The sequence below is a fragment of the Perca flavescens genome, chromosome 23, assembly GCF_004354835.1.
Source record: "Perca flavescens isolate YP-PL-M2 chromosome 23, PFLA_1.0, whole genome shotgun sequence".
In the NCBI taxonomy this organism is placed as follows: Eukaryota; Metazoa; Chordata; class Actinopteri; order Perciformes; family Percidae; genus Perca; species Perca flavescens.
In genome coordinates, this window is record NC_041353.1 from 19,504,189 (window position 1) to 19,521,177 (window position 16,989).

General features: G+C 40.8%; 1 protein-coding gene across 2 annotated transcripts in view; it reads right to left on the reverse strand.

Moving 5' to 3' along the window:
• The window catches only part of cdk17 (cyclin dependent kinase 17), a 55,089-nt gene that overhangs the window by 3,489 nt on the left and 34,611 nt on the right, over window positions 1–16,989 (reverse strand). For both annotated transcript variants that reach the window (XM_028570769.1, XM_028570768.1), the window contains 10 exons: window positions 14,606–14,739; window positions 9,879–10,004; window positions 8,719–8,775; window positions 8,508–8,622; window positions 7,090–7,184; window positions 4,924–4,986; window positions 2,499–2,622; window positions 2,157–2,277; window positions 581–678; window positions 361–466 (listed from right to left, as the gene is read on the reverse strand). In XM_028570769.1, coding sequence (XP_028426570.1) covers window positions 361–466; window positions 581–678; window positions 2,157–2,277; window positions 2,499–2,622; window positions 4,924–4,986; window positions 7,090–7,184; window positions 8,508–8,622; window positions 8,719–8,775; window positions 9,879–10,004; window positions 14,606–14,739 — 1,039 coding nt within the window. The remainder of the gene's footprint in view (window positions 1–360; window positions 467–580; window positions 679–2,156; window positions 2,278–2,498; window positions 2,623–4,923; window positions 4,987–7,089; window positions 7,185–8,507; window positions 8,623–8,718; window positions 8,776–9,878; window positions 10,005–14,605; window positions 14,740–16,989) is intronic.

The following is a 16,989-nucleotide window of genomic DNA, read 5'->3' on the forward strand; positions in this document are numbered from 1 at the left end:
CCTGCCCTTGAAGCGTGCACACACACACAGGTTTGTGGCACTATCTTTGTGGGGACCCGTCATTGACATAATGCATTCCCTAGCCCCTTACCCTAACCATCACAACTAAATGCCTAACCTTAACCCTTACCCTCACCATAACCTAATTCTATCCCTAATCCTACAACCAAGTCTTAACCCTCAAAACAGCCCTTTAAACTTGTGGGGTCCAGCATTTTGGCCCCACAAAGCTGTTGGGACCCCACAAGTATACTGGACTCCATGATTTTGGAACCCACAAATATAGTTAAACAAGCACACACACACACACACACACACACACACACACACACACACACACACACACACACACGTCTGTACCTGGGAGCGTGGTTGATCAACGGCTGTGGTTTGTATTTGGGGAAGTTGTAGGATTTAAATTCTTCGATGGAGGAGATTCCCGGCCACTTCTCCTCCGTGGGTGTACCTGAGGTCACAGAATCGCAGCCACTCAGATATACAGTAGGTTTGGTGAAACGTGTGGTGGTTGAGACATTTGGGTTACTATGGTGATCCGGCGTGCCTGGCAGGAGTCACTCACCCAGTAACCTGAAGATGAGGTGGAGCTCGTCCTCCACGGTGGAGCCGGGGAACAGCGGCCGACCTGCAGCCATCTCATAGAATATACAACCGACACCCCTGCATAGAGAAACACACACACACACACACACACACACACACACACACACACACACACACACACACACACACACACACACACACACACACACACACACACACACACACACTAGGGTTGCAACTAATAATTTTTTTAATTATTCTTAACAACAAATGTTTAGTCTACAAAATACACAAATATTAGTTTAGCTCTCCGTCAGTCTGTCTGTCTGACTGACTGACCTCCATGTGCAAAAAAGCAAGGAACTACTTCTGATGGCCGAAATGTCCACAGAAGTTGCTGTACACTAACTGACAAAAAAAACAAAAACAAAAAAAAACGAATGCTCGACTTAAAGAATCTCAGTTGACTGAGGCGTCACCGACTGATTATTAGAATATCGGGCTTTCAGGGGGCAGCCCTGCTAGCAACGTTACAGCCGCCAAAATACCGCTATGATCTTTAAATACCTTTATAACCGCGGTGGTTAGGTAAAAGCACGCTAAGTGTGTTTCACTGGTGTTTCTAACGGCGAGCAGCCACAACTTGGTGTGTTTTTTAGGGGCACATTTAATGATTTTGCAGCCTCAGACAAAAAAAATAAAAAATTGTCTTCCTTTAACTTTTTACCCTTTCTCAAACTGGAAATGTTAGTATTGGCACTGGTAGAGGTACTCAAAACGTGTTTCTCCCCCACCCCCCAATATAAAACTATTAATACCGCACCGTACAAGTCCGGCTTTCAAACGTTTACTTCAAGTGAGAAGAGGGGCATTATCAGTACAATGTACTTACATTTACTTAACGTATGTTCGAGGTGGCGCTTTCAACTCTAATGCGGCATAGTTTCATGAATAATAACGCATCATATGTTAATATTGCGATATTTTGTGAGTAAAGTCTCTCTGCAACGTAACCAGTAACATTTCTCTGTCGGGTAAATGTAGTAGTACAATGTTCTCCTCTGAAATAGAAGTACACAGTAAGACCCAAGTTGAGTTGCATATTTTTTAAGTGCTATGTGGGCCTTTTATAAGTTATTATTTTGGGGGGGTAATAATAGTAACATATTTATTATTTTTCATATCTAAACGTCATAATAAATCTATAGCGGTTTGGGGCCCTTTATGTTGGGGGCCCTAGGCTTTTTTAGATTATTTTTTGGGCATTTCTGCCTTTAATGATAGGAGAGATATGAAAGGGGGGGGGAGAGAGAGGGGGGAGAGAGAGGGGGAAGACATGCAGGAAATCGTCCCAAGTCGGACTCGAACCCTGGTCCTTCTGCGTCAAGGCATACACCTCTGCATATGTGCGCCCGCTCTACCAACTGAGCTATCCTGGCCACATGTTTTGTTTTTTTTACTTGATGAACGGCTCAAATTATGAAATGGATATCAAAATAATTATTTTTCGTTGATCAACACATTGATTAATGGACTAGTCATGCCTTTACTAAGTATCAGCAGTGTGAGCAGGAGAGGTCTTGTGAGGCTCGTACCACATGTCGATCTGTGTTGAATACTCAGAGGATCCCAGGAGGACATCGGGGGGCCGGTACCAAAGAGTCACCACCTCGTTGGAGTAGGTTTTAGTCGGGACAGACTTGGCCCTCGCCAGACCTGCCAGCCCACCAAAGACAAAAAAACACATTAGGGTTGTTTACACAGGAGAGTAGCGTTACATCTGTATAGAGCAGAACTGGAAATGGTCAAATGCAGGTTCATACAATTTTTTAAACTTGAATTCCTGAGTATACCGCAAGGACAACAGGAATACTCCCGCTCCTCCATTTCCCGCTGTTTTTAAAGTAAATATCAGCTGCTGCTGTGATTATACTTACCAAAATCAGCCAGTTTAAGTTCTCCATTCTCATTTATGAGGAGGTTCTGGGGCTTCAGGTCCCTGTGGAGAACTTTCCTCTTATGACAATACGACAGCCCTCGCAAAATCTGGAATAGGAAGACCTGGAAAGATGGGTGTAAAAAACATGATGTGATTAATACCACATGCAAAAACTTCATCCCAAACATCCAATTCTTCCATTATTTAAAAAAATAAATGAAAATAAATCCTTTATACGTCTAATTAGCCTAAGTTCTTCAGATGGGATGTAAAAGCAAAAGAAATGTGCAAAAGAGACGTTTAGTCCCTGAGTTAAAGTGGCCATATTATGTATCATTTACAGGTTCATAATTGTAATTTGAGATTGTATCACAGTGTTTCCTCTAGGACTTTTTTTAACAGTGGGGGCAGATCTGTCGGAAAAGGCTATATACATTACACAAAATAAAATACAATCACTTTTACCTATTTTGGTCATACATGACCGCTCGGATTTTCGCGGTTTTGTTTTTAATCTTTTGCGTGGTTGAAGATGCATCTTGGTTGCTTAGTAATAATCATAGTCTCTGTCAGAGAAACGTAACTAGCGGTCTCAAGTAACAAGTGTGGGCATCACCGATGGGCCGAAGGAAAAGCCAGAGTTGGTAACGTAGGCTACGGCGTGGATGGACTCTGTTCTGAATCAGAAGAAACGCACCGGGCGCTCGCTCTGTGAAAGGTGCGGTACACGTAGATGGCCGGTAGCTGTCTACGTGTTCATATAACTTTATACATCTTACAACTGGCTGGAATCATTGCACACATCCTCTCCAAGGAGTGCACCAGCTGTAAAATGTCCCGGAGGAAGTTGAGCTGAGAGCGGAGTTTATGGAGGAAAAAAAAGGGAAGCGGCGCACGGTCCGAACAGCGCTGCGCACCACAGCAGACACCAAAACGGAGGCGGAGGCGGTGTTAGGTTAGGTTATAAATGTTCAAATGACATACTTTTAATTGTTATTTGGCTGTGAATTATGTTGAATGGTTTTGGGACATCAATGTATGAAATAATCACGGTTTAGCCTACTATGCCATGATATGATATCAAGGGTGCCACGTGCAATTTAGCTAGAAGGTGAAACAAAAAATGTGCAAGAACTATAGACTAATAATACAGGCTTAAATGAACTGACAACATAAGTTATTCGACTTACAGTTCAAGGATGCACACATGCCATCTCAACTGGGTCCTCCAGACAGCCTGTCTCTTATTTCTTTCTCCCTTTTTTCCGAGTGGCACACGTGCCCACTCGCGTTGTGAAGCGCGTGTCCGCGCTATTCTCCAAGGTGCTCTCTAACAATCTCTGCTGATAGACGGCTTTTTGTACATTTCTGATACCGTGGCGGGAGAAATCTAACCGTGGCGGACCGCCACTTGCCAATCAACATAGAGGAAACACTGGTATCAGAATAGGTTTACATGGTTTAATTTTCAAAAAACACCATATTTATGTTGTACTGCACATTGCTGCAGCTCCTCTTTTCACCCTGTGTGTTTTGTTTTAGCTACAGAGTGAGACCTCTCAACTTCTGTAACATCTTTGTTGTCAGTCGCACATGCTCAGTAGCTAGGTAAGGATTACATGAGCTAGCTAGCTGTTTAAAAAACTTCGGTTAGTACAAGGCAGGATTAGCCGGGAGACTTCTTCTAAACAAGGGCGCACTTCCAACTTTGCGTGGAATACCTGCAGAACAGGGACATGGAAGTAGATCTATACAATATATTTTGTAGATTAGGGTGAACTTGTGTGTGTTGTAGCAGTGTTTTACCATTGAGAACGAGCTAGCATTCTAGCCCCTCGTTTCGTCTACTGACGTAGAAAGCGGTGCAGATTTTGACCAGCTCACCCAGAGACTGAAGGCAGGACACATTCGGAAACCTGTACCTCACTCAAAACAGCATGGATTTTTTTTCTCCAAAGTTTGTATGTGTGTGGAAGCACCAGAGACACAAAAGAACACCCCAAACCCCAGAAAAAGTGATTTTTTCATAATATAATTCCTGGAACTATTTTGCCATTAATTGGTGCAACTTTGTATTGTAATGTCTCACAAAGCCGGAGTTCAGTTGACTTGTTTATTAGCAAAAGCACAACCTACAGGCAATAAAACACAGGGGCCCGTGTCTTGGCCGGAACCAAAAAGAACTAGAACTTCCTCAACCCGATGACCGTATCCCCAGTGGGGTCCGCCCCCTCTCGCCAGGCTGCCAACCATCAGCGTGCCCGGGGTTATACATACTGTAGATGATTGGCAGCCAGTCGCTACAGTATTAAACATTTGGTCCTTCCAAAAGCTCTCTCATAAACAGACATAGAAAACAGAATGAAGGGACAATAACATAATCCAAAAGTAAAGAATACAAAGATTATTATAAAAGTCCTCACCTTCACATTGTGCATGCTCATTATGTTTCCACAGTCATCCATGTACTGCTTCAGGTCCTTATCCTACATCAGACAGGAAGGAGTTACAATCACACCTAGAGGTCTTTTTTTTTTTTTTTTAACTCTCCTTTCAATCTGCTATTTCACACATCGTGTCGATGCAGCGGATTCTCCCTCATGAAGCAGTAATCTATTAGCCTGATGTCGTCATACTCAGATTCTAGTAAGAATATGAGTCTGATACTGCTCCATTGGGCTGTGATTATGGGGCATGTTTCAACCGAACCAGGAAAGAAAATGCCTCTGCAGGAGAGACCTACAACTAGGGTTGGGTACCGAAACTCGGTGCCAATAGGGAACCGGTGCCGACGTAAACGGTAGTAACGAGACCGAATAAGAACGAAAGTTTCGGTGCTTGACTTTACACTACACCTGACAGCATGTAACGTTAGCCTACCTTTAGCTAGCAGCTGGATTAATCACGGTTAAAATGCTGACAGCTAACGTTAAACAGTGTAAAGTGTGACTGTATTTCACTGTGGAGGACTTCTACAGCGGGATGTAACAGTCTGCTCTGCAGCGCAGCAGCTGCCGTTGTCGCAATTCATAGATATACAGTATGTTTATATGGTCGGAATTAAACAACACAGACAGGTTCACTTGCAGCTGCCGTTGTCGGAATTAAACAACACAGACGGTGCGTTCACTTGCAGCTGCCATTGTCGGAATTAAACAACACAGATTCACTTAAAACTGGTAGCCTTGTGGTGCATTGACAGTAATTGTAAAATACCCTTTTCCCATCTGGGGTTCAACAGCAATTTACTGGTGAAATAAGTTATTGTTATAGTTATTACGTTATTATTAAATCTTTAATTTTGACCATGGCCTTAGCAATAAACAAGTCACTGACTGTTGTTTACTACCCTTATTTATATATATTTTTTTTAACTTTATTGAAAAGTACCGGTTCAGGCACCGGCACCGTTTTAAAAGTATCGATTTAGCACCGGAATCGAAAAAAAACCAAACAATACCCAACCCTACCTACAACCAATCAGAGCAACGGAGTATGTGACGTACGTTGAGCAAAACCATTTCGGTTGCTTCCTTCACTTGACAAGACCAAAAGGAGAAACCACAATGAACTCAGGGTTTTCATTGCGCCCCATATTCTTAGCGACCATCGGGGCCAGCTGATAAATTACACTTTTGCCGAATCCTGTAGGAAGGACGGCAAAAACATATTTCCGATCGACAAATGCCTTGATCGCGGTTCTCTATTAATATTTGAAAACTAATGCGCGGTCGATATCTTCTGTAACAGACGCAACGGCAGAATCTACACATCTCAGTTCTCCAGCGGCAGCCATCTTTGTTGTAAACAAATTCAACCCAAGCGCTCTTTGGTGACGTGGTTGATTATGTTACTGTCGATCATCTGTCCATCATCGTATAAAGCCCGCCCTGACAATTTGATTGGTCCGAACAGCTCTGGTTCGAGCATAATTGCTCCACAACGGATCAAGTCCAGACCGAACTTCCCGACCTCAAATGTTGTGGGTGGGGATAAGTTCGGCTGGCATCCAGGCTAGTAATCTATGTTCATGTTTCTGCTCATTTCCTAAATTCCCTTGCTGTTTGACATCACTGTCGATCATTTCCCAGTGCTTTCACTATTGTTTCTGTGTATATATATATATATATATATATATATATATATATATATATATATATATATATATATGTGTAACGCAGGGCTGAACAATTAATCCTTTTTTTTTTTTTTATCGAAATCGCGACTTGAAAGAACGATTAAAAAAACGTGCAATATGTTTGGTTTAACATCTTTCATCATTATATTTACTGTTAGTTAATGAGATAAATGCTGGAATAATGTCACATATCACAGATTCATAGTTCCATGCTTATTAAAAGAAAAACACTTTCATATCCGTGTTCTCATCCTTGTATAAGAATATAGAGCAGTTGTGATGGTGTCTCATGTTATAATGCTTCATGACATGTTTCATCGGTTATACAGTGAATATTGAACTTTAGCTAAACCTTTTTTTTTTTTTTTTTTTTAAATAATCGCACATCGAATCGTAATCGAAATATCTGACAGAAATATCGCATATATTGCCGGGAAGCAGCGGCTCTTACCAGGTACTCGAAGACGAGTGTGAGGCTCTTGTCGGTGTGGACGATGTCGTGAAGCGTCACGATGTTGGCGTGTTTGAGGTCCTTCAGTAACGACACTACGGACAGAGACAAAGACAGACCGATGTTGACACAAACTGAGACACGTTTTAATGACAAAATGCCCCATGACTCCAATTCAAAAAAAGGATTTAATAGACAAACGTTATCTTAAAATTCATTTTGGAAAGGCATTGTGTGTTTAAAATGATTGCGTGGGATAAGTTACAGTTCAACCTCCAGTCTGTGATTCTTACATTATTAACAATGCTTTATGACAATTAATTGTCTCGGTAATAATTGCGATTAACAATACTATTGTTTCTTTCAGTCAAAATATTTATGTATTTATTACTTTTTATACAAGTTTTCACGTTTTGAATGAATCCCAGGACACACCTTTTGGATATATCATTGATATGTGACCCAGATAATGTAGTAAAACAGATACACACACAGCCTATGAAGTAAACCACACCTCTTCATTATCATTTTTTCTTAAAGTGCTCATATTATGCTCATTTTTAGGTTGATAATTGTATTTAGAGGTTCTACCAGAGTAGTTTTACATGGTTCAATTTTCAGAAAACACCATATATTTGTTGTACTGCACATTGCTACAGCTCCTCTTTTCACCCTGTGTGTTGAGCTCTCCGTTTTAGCTACAGAGTGAGGCATCACATTTCTGTCCCATCTTTGTTGGGAGTCGCACATGAGCAGTAGCTAGGTAAGGACTACTAGCCAGTCAGAAGCAGAGTATGAGGGAGTGCCATGCTAGCAGCTAGGCAAGCATTATAATGTGTGTTACAAAGTGACCACGTTGGTCTCTGAAGTAAAGGCTGGACTACAATAGAGCTGTTTGGAGCAGTTTGTGAACAGTGTTTTCTGATGGAGATGGTAAGTCCCTTTGGGGAGGACTTTGGGCTTTTTCACTTTGTAAACCTATAACGTGCACAAAAAGATATACATAACACAATAAAGGAAAGGGAAAAAGCCAAAAAGCATAATATGAGCACTTCAAATTAACATGAAATTGACAATAGAACGGTTATCCTCATAATCATTAATAAAAAAAAGCATCGATTATTAACAAAAAACATTCATTTTGAGTACAAAAAAATAGTCATCACTATTGGCAAAACTAATAGACTAACAAAAAGCATAGCTTTAGTTCAACAGTCCGATTAATAATCAATTATATATTTACAATTTGGCATATCCAAATCAACCGTCATACCCCTTAGGACCTTAGCTAATGCTAGCAATTAATTAAAAAAAACAACAATAACAACGAGATTACGTGAAAATATTGCGCTTAGACAATTATGTAATAGTTGCTACAGGCCTAGAGGAAGCTGAGTTTTGTTGCAGATGCTGATTACCTTCTCTGATGGCGGTGCACGGCGCTCCCTCCTCGTGCTCCAGCCGGATCTCCTTCAGTGCCACCAGGTTGTCCGTCAGCTTACTGCGTCCTTTAAATACTGTGGCGTAGGTTCCCTGAATGCAACACACAACGCTGGTTTAATATTACTGAATTCCCGTGAACGGTGAAACTTATTTCCTTCATTGAAAGCGTCGGATGGGATTCCTCACCTCTCCCAGTTTGTCCAGCTTAATGTAAGTCTCCAACTTGCCAAAACCAATCTCCGACTGAGGAAAAGACAGTCAGAATGGAGCAACAGATTAAGTTAAGGGGCCACTGATAAAACAAGTCCCACTTTGGATTATGCTATATGCCCAATCTGTGGATTAACTGTTCCTGCAACACCAGAATATAGCTCATTTCAACACACTTGCAGGATTTTTTTTTTTTTCCATTCAGGAAGTAAGTTCCCCCAAATCTCTACATGCCCCTCAATATCAACTCAAAACATATTGCAGGAGTGTTGTATTCTGGCTCATGTTTCTGTTACTGTTTGTGTAGAAATCGCCTCTTCCATGATGGATTTCTCGGTGTAACGATGCAAAAACTGGGCAAAAAAGCATCTCCAGGATTCAGAAGGATTGACAGACACCACACAGGCATGATATGCATATTTTTAGATTCAGTTTGTCTTGCACTTTTCGAGGATATCTTTGATGTCATCCGTGAATAAACATCCATAAATCCACTTGGAAATCAGGAAAAAGAAGCTCATTTGAACAAAACAGTGCACAACTGAAAACAGTTTTCTTCAGTATCAAAGTAACAGAGAGATACAGTAGTTGTCTGTACATCCATGGGTACGCCGCTAACAGCAAGCGCCAATGGATAATTTGGCATGATGTAGTTGTCTTGATTTAGTCCGAGGAGGAGCCCACATACTTTGAAAACTCGGCAAATATCTTGAGCTGGCATCCTCTGCGACTGGCAGGACTGAATTGGCCAAAAGGAGAAAAATAATTTATCAAAGCACTAAAGGGGCATGAAATGCAGCAGTTTAATTTTTTTTACCTCCTCCTTTAGAAAGAATCAAAGAATGGTGTCTATTTTGCAATAATTTTTTTTTTAAGCTTAAATTTCACTGTTAGCAAACTTTTGATACCCACAGCCTGCGACAAAGCTGCATGATCACACCACAGCTGAGAATTATGATCTAATTTGCTGGGCTAAAAAGGCAGCAGGTGAGCACTTGTGACTTCAGATTAATCCATCCTGGGTATCACACTGCGCCAGTCGCCATGGTAACATGCTAACTTGCACAGAGGGAGTCCGCGCCGCAAAGCAATAAAAAAAAAAAAAAAAAAAAAAGGTAGCACGCGCAGACACTGACCAGCGAGGCTCTGCGGGAGCGCCGGCTGAGCGGCTGGTCAAAGGGCGGGCTGCTGAGCTGCAGCTTCTCCAGGTAACCGTCGGGGATTCGGATGTCAGCGGGCAGCGACAGGCGCTTGTTGAGGTCCTAAAAAAAACACACAGACACACACAAAGAAAAAAAATGCTTAAAATGTTTTGAATTAAAACTATAGCTTTTGATTTGACATTCCTGTAGTGTAGCTGGAGTTTCTTTGGGCGAACCGTTTTGCACCTATGTAAAAGAAGCTGAATATTTCAAGCCGAAAACCTCTATGGATCAAATTCTAGCTACTTAGCACACACTGTTATTCGACCACATGACTTGATAGGAGCTGCTTTTATGCAATCACAGCACACCGTGAAAAAAAATATACTGCCACATGCTTTGTGCCTATATGTAATGTGGGGCATGTCTCAGCAGCAAGCAGCACAAGACAATGTAGGCGACTGTGTACACATGCGCGCGCGCACACACACACACACACACACACACACACACACACACACACACACACACACACACACACACACACACACACACACACACACACACACACACACACACACACACACACACACAGTCTGAAATAACTGGATCTCATCTGCCTCCTACTCCCAGAGAGAGAAGACCGAGATCAGGCCGATCACATATCACGGAGGGTAAAAATAAGAGGCGGCGTGTCGAAACGAGGCTGAACAGCAAAGCCTTCGTGAGCATAAATCCGATTGGGATTATGAAAACACACACACCTGCAAACAAAACCGCGTGAAAACCAGACACGACTAAAAACAAATCATACATATGTTTATTAATGTTTCCAGCTCTTATTCTCAGTCTGTATTCACACAGAGGGCTGTCATTGTCATTGTGGTACTGGGCTCAAACCTGTTGTGGACGACCGAACACATCTATTCTTGGATAATAAAAAAAAAGAAAAAGGACCATGTGTGATAGAGAAGCGATGAACTGACATAATGCTGACTGATGTGGGAAAAACAAGGGCTAGTGGAGTAAAAATACAGTGAGAGAAGACTTATAAGTTTGCTTATCATACGGGCTTTTGAGTTTGGCCTCTCCACAAATACCATCGAGTCATCCGCTCTCCCTTCATCGCTTGCAGTGCTTCGTCCTTTCTGACAACGCAGCTCAGAGAAGATGCCAGTTAAACTCAGAGTTCAAATAAAAGCTCAAATTACAGAGAGCATATCGGTGCCTTTAAGAGATGAAGTATTATATAATGTCAATCGTTCTGCTTTTTCTCTGATGTAACCTTGTGTCTTACGTAAAGCTCTTTTAATGTCAGTCTACGGCAGATTGTGTCCGTCTTCTCAGCATTTCATCTTATTATTACACTTTCTTTAGATCGATGTTGTGCGCTCAGTTTGTCGAAGCACTTTGCCACCCTGGTTTAAAAGAAATTGTTGAAAGTGCAATATATAGTGTTGAAAGAATGAATTGATTAGTCAGTCAATAGAAAATGAATGGCCAACAAATTCATAATCATTTCATGGTTCAAGCGATTGACAAAAAAATTCCATATACACTACCGGTCAAAAGTTTGGGGTCGCTCAGAAATTGACATTCCACTCCATTACAGACAGAATACCCGCTGAGATCAGTTGCATTGTTTTTTTTAACCAGGGCAGCAGCTATCAGGTTACATTATGCGCTTACATAATTGCAAACGGATTCTTGACGGTTGTAGAAAGAAGTGGCTGATCTTTAATGCAATGTCTACATTTGCCATTATCAGCAACCATTCATCCAATGTTCCAAAGGCTCATTCTGTTTACTAATCTGATATCATTTTAAAAGGCTAACTGAGAAAAACATTGGAGAACCCTTTTGCAATTATATAAGCAAATAACGTAATCTGAAAACTGCTTCGGAATGTAATGGAGTGGAATGGAAATTTCTAAGTGACCCCAAACTTTTGACCGGTAGTGTATATTTTCTGGGTCCAGCATGTCAAACGTGAAGATCTGCTGCTTTTCTCGGTTTTATACGGTTTAAAATTTGATATCTTTAGTGTGTTGGTCTGTTGATCAGACTAAACTCAGAACAGATGAATCCAAAAGGTATCGGTTAGTTGAAGCCGTGCTTGCATACATACTTAATCGGTTATCTACATGCGATCAGTGCTGCCTTATCTCAAAGCCTGTGTGGATTTCAAAATGTAAATAAAAGCCAATCTGCAGCTGCACTAACTAAAAATGATTATTTCCATGATCACATGAACACGATATACAACATATTTGAATAAATCCACTCAAATAAGTAAACCGAAAGTAACAAGTAGCAATCAATAGTTTTTTTTTTGATTTAGAAAGTTTTACAAATAACATGACCACACAAGGCCTACGTTACACTGTGCATATTGAAGAAAATGGGGAGTACCAATCTTATGCTGGTATTGCTGAGGGTGCCTTCACGCACCGGTCATGGCATTGTTTACAGAGATTTAAGGCTGATGTATGCAGAAACCTATGGATAGGCCTTTGCTTAAAAAAAAAAAAAAAAAAACTGTACATTTTGTAAAATTGCACAGCATATTAAAACATTGGCTATGATGTAATGGGTTTGATGGAACTTTGGACTACTTAGAAAATTGTCGGTCTTAAAAACTGCCACTTCTACTACTTTTAGCTCTGTGCCGTTTTATTTTTATTGTTTCTTTCTTTTGTATGTTGTCATTTCTATGTAGATTGTTTTATCTTTATGGGTTTTGTTTTTAATATCACACTGTAAAGCACTTTGAGCTGTATTTAATTGCATGAAAGGTGATTAAGAAATAGTTATTATATTGGTTGCCCTAAATATGCAATAATATTTTAAAAGGGATTGTTTTGTTGATTTGCTGAATTCTCCACGTCATAATACCCCCTCCACCTTTGGATTGGTATTATATTTCAATGTTGTACTGTGTTTGAGTAAGTGTAACAGTGTCTCCTTTAACAAAAAAAATGTTTTTTTAGAGGTGACAAAGTGTAGAAGCATGAGACTACAGTCAGTAAGCGAGCGCACACGGTGTCCTTAACCTCCTTACTGACACAAAACGGCTTAATAAAAAAGCTTTAGGCAGAATCATAAGAACCACAAGAAGAGCAGCACACTTCCGCTCATGTAACAGAGCATAGGTCTGTGTGTGTGTGCACCGGGTTGACTGATTATCACCAGATCCTTGAGCGCCTTTTGTTTCGTGCACCTACAAATGAGAAAAACACTCAAAACGAGTGAAAAATAGGTCACCGTGTGTGTATCTGTGTGTGTGTGTAAGAGAGACACAACAACATCAAGGATGTTTTGAAGGTTGTTTTTTGTCAAACAGGCTCCCCTGCCAGCAGGGGGCAGGAGGCCTCCAGGTTGAGACGTTCGTCTGTTTCAGAATAAAAAAAAAACTTCCCCCAGGTTCAACATTTATAACGTCGAAGATGATTTATTTGGAACGTCGGCATGTAATGTGTGGTAAACCCACAGGAAGCCAAAATGTAGCAATTATTGATTTGCAGAAGAGAGGTTTACCACCTTTTTCCAGCTCATCTAGTCAAACAATACATAAGAGACGCCTGGGAAATGAATAGTGGCTCGCAGCAAAAATGTCTTTACAATTTATACAAGAACACGGTAAAAGAAATAAAATGTGAACAGGATAAATGTGGAGGGGGGTCCTCATGATTATCAGGGGACCCCCCCCCCCTCCACATTTATCCTGTTCACATTTTATTTGCTGAGATAGTGTAAGTGACTGTCTAGTGTACCCTGTGGGCCATCAAAGCCGATTCACCCTCTTTGTTGCTCGAACAGCTTTTAGAAAAGAGGTCTTACTGCAGCATGAACGTATATGAACGTTCATGCTGCATGTACATGTATGAACAAAAACACGGAGATAACAAATTATGGGGGGATTGAGTCTTCTCTTATGACTGGGCCTTATTTCCAGTAGTACGATTCTACTCAAAATACAATTTTTGTTTGCCTATCTGCAAATCTGTATCATTTCGCATTACATTTAAAAAAAAAGGCACGGGCAAATTAAAGATAATTTCTAGTCTGATTCGAAAGGATATCAAAGTAGGACTGATGTTCTGATGTCGAGCAGGTGTTTAAATGCAAACGTTATTTGGCGGAATAGTCTGAACGAATCGATCAAACAAAGTGTAAATATGTTGCAATTATAAAAAAAAGAAAAGCTGAGAAAGTACAGAGGTGAGGAAGGGGGTAGGACCGGAGAAGCCTAGGGCTTCTACCTATCCCTATCGAGTATTATGTTGTATGTATTTATTTTCTTTTTATCGTTCGAAATAAAAATTTCCTTCATTTTGAATGGCACAACTTCATTATATACATCCTCGCAAGAGGAACAAAGGAGACTCTTTTCCCAGCATGCTGTGGAGCCGTTGGACGAGGCCGACTGTGGTTACAGCACAGATTATCACACCGCATCTCTTAACCAGCCGCGGCTGTGGTCCTCAGGGAGCGGGACCGCTATCAATATCATGACGTTTAGACACTGAAAAAGCCCATTAGGAGACAACAATCCACCCACCCAAATTAGATCTCCCATGAGACCGAGGGTCTCATGGGATATTACTTGTTCATTTATCGCAAGTAATATCATTATCGCGATATTCAACAATGTTATCGCACATTGCATATTTTCCTCATATCGTGCAGCCCTAGCGTGTGTGTGTGTGTGTGTGTCTCACCTCCATGGAGATCCGCCGGTGCATGCGGTTCCTCAGACAGACGCCAGTCGGAGACTGCACCTCGTCTGAAGACGTTCCCGATGCCTGGTCGCTCTCCCCATCGGAGCCCATCTTCAGGTTCTCGTGCACAATATCTAAAGACAGAATGAGAATGACAAAATGCGTTACATAACCGCAGAAAGATACAGAATTACATTATGTCATTGGATATTTTCCAACAGGGTACAAAATGGCATTGGACAACTCAGAGTACAGTTGTCCCTTTGTTATAAATCACCTGGTCCAGTCCATCTAATGGGATGGATAGGTTGCAGTAGTTTGATATTACGTAACACTTTACTTCAAGTCCCCTATTTAGCATTTTCTTAAGCATTTTATAAATATTTCATAAGAGTAAGAGCAATTTATAATGATTTATAAACCATTAAATATTTAACTTCTGTTTATAAATGCTTAAAAAGGGGATTTGGGGGTAGAAATGATAAGGGCTACTGAACCATGAATGCCGTGCTTGAGCTATGTTACTGGTTACTGGTTGCACAGCGTTTATGGTTCAACTGGTCGTGACCATTTTCCCAAGATGGCGCCCGTCTGTATACATGAACGGTACGGTCTGTATAAACTATCTTTTTAATAAACTGTCTTAATAAAAGTTTTCAATGCTTCGGTTTCCATGTAGGGACCCTCATTATGCTACCGTGGAAGTGCGGTGCTATTTGAGCCTTGTTAGTGGTGTAGAAATAGTGATTTCTTTTTACTTTACCCTCTGCCCTAACGACTAGCTTTATAAGCTAATTAGCGGTTTGGGCTAACGCTGGTGACATTCGATTAGCATGAAAACATATCCCAGAGATCGGTCGACTCAGTACACATACGTAACTAACCGCTAGGTTTATTTTGCGCCAGATTTGTCCTTTAAGTTGAAGTGATCATTTTAACAGCCGACATTTTGACTTGTCAAACAGGCGTCACTAACAACATTATGAATTGCTGCGTTAAGACTGCATTAACCGCTGGAGCAGAGGCACGGTTAATGTCATTAGTTCCACCTGTGGTTTCCCCGTCTGCTGTGACAAATCGGATTAATTTTGAAACGACAGAAGAATTAAGAGTGTCCCGGATGTTGCAAGACAGGAACGATTTATTCAGAGAGCCAAAAAAGAAAAATGATGATGGAAAGACTTTTGACAGAGGAGGAAAAGAAAAACTATTTTTATTTATTGATGGAGATTAACGGGGTTTTAATTATTTCAAAACGTGATAATCCGGATTATTTCTTCAAATATCTCACCAAAGAGTCTAGATTTTGAAGAAAGAATGATTGTGGTTTTGCACCATAACACAGCTCTTAATTTATGCACCTTATTGACAAACCTCACTTGATAAAGTCCTACTTCATTACAGTCCCACTTTGCCCCAGAATGTGAACTGGTCTGTGGTCATCTGGTTAAAAAACTAAAGCCTCCTCAGGTGAAAGGAAATGCTGATCCACTTATTAGAAACGGAAACGTTTTCAGGACTTTCCTCTTGGGCTGACCTGTCCACTCTGCATGTCACTCCGTTTCTTTTCTTTTCTTGGTGTGAGGTTTCTCTGCTTCTTCTCCATCAGAACTTTGGTTTTGTGGAAGAACTTGATATATGACAGGAGTTCTTTAAATTGAATAGAACATTCAACTTCAGTATGTCACTGGAATGTACCATAATAGACAAGACATGTTGCCAAAAAAAAAAAAAAAGAGCAAGACAGGAGATAGGGGAAGGTGAGGGAGGTACGAAGAAATAGAAAAGGAGGAAAGGGAAACTGTTACAAGGTTTCCATCTGCTCCACATCTTTTCTCAACCCCTTTCCTCAAAAATCATCCTCATACATTTCATCTATTTTCCTCTCTTTTGCCTCTACAACCACCCACCTTTAACCATCTCCTGTCTTCCCCAGGGGCCTCGTTTATCCACAATGCATACACATAGTGTTGGGCATTTACCATGCGTACACTCACTTCTACATGTAGAAGAAGAAAGAATATAAGAAAGAAAAAAAAAAAAGAAAAGAAAGAAAATAAATCGGGTTGATCATCTTCCTCTTGTGCTAAAGAATGTGCGTACACGGGTGTAAGAGCAGGAACTGAATTCCTAAATTTCTGTATTGCTCTTGGGGCTATATGTTATGTCCAGTTTGGATGGGTTATTTTTCGGTTTGATTTAACTGACAGATGAAACGTGGACACCGGTAGCTAATAGCTGGAAAAGAAAAGCAAATGCGTGTATTTCTGTATATGGGTTAGGGGTGACAAACCCTATGGAGCGTACCACGTGTGTGCATATTTCAACAGAGTGACAGTGTAAGAGAAGAAATAGATAGAGACAACAAACGGAACGAATCAGAG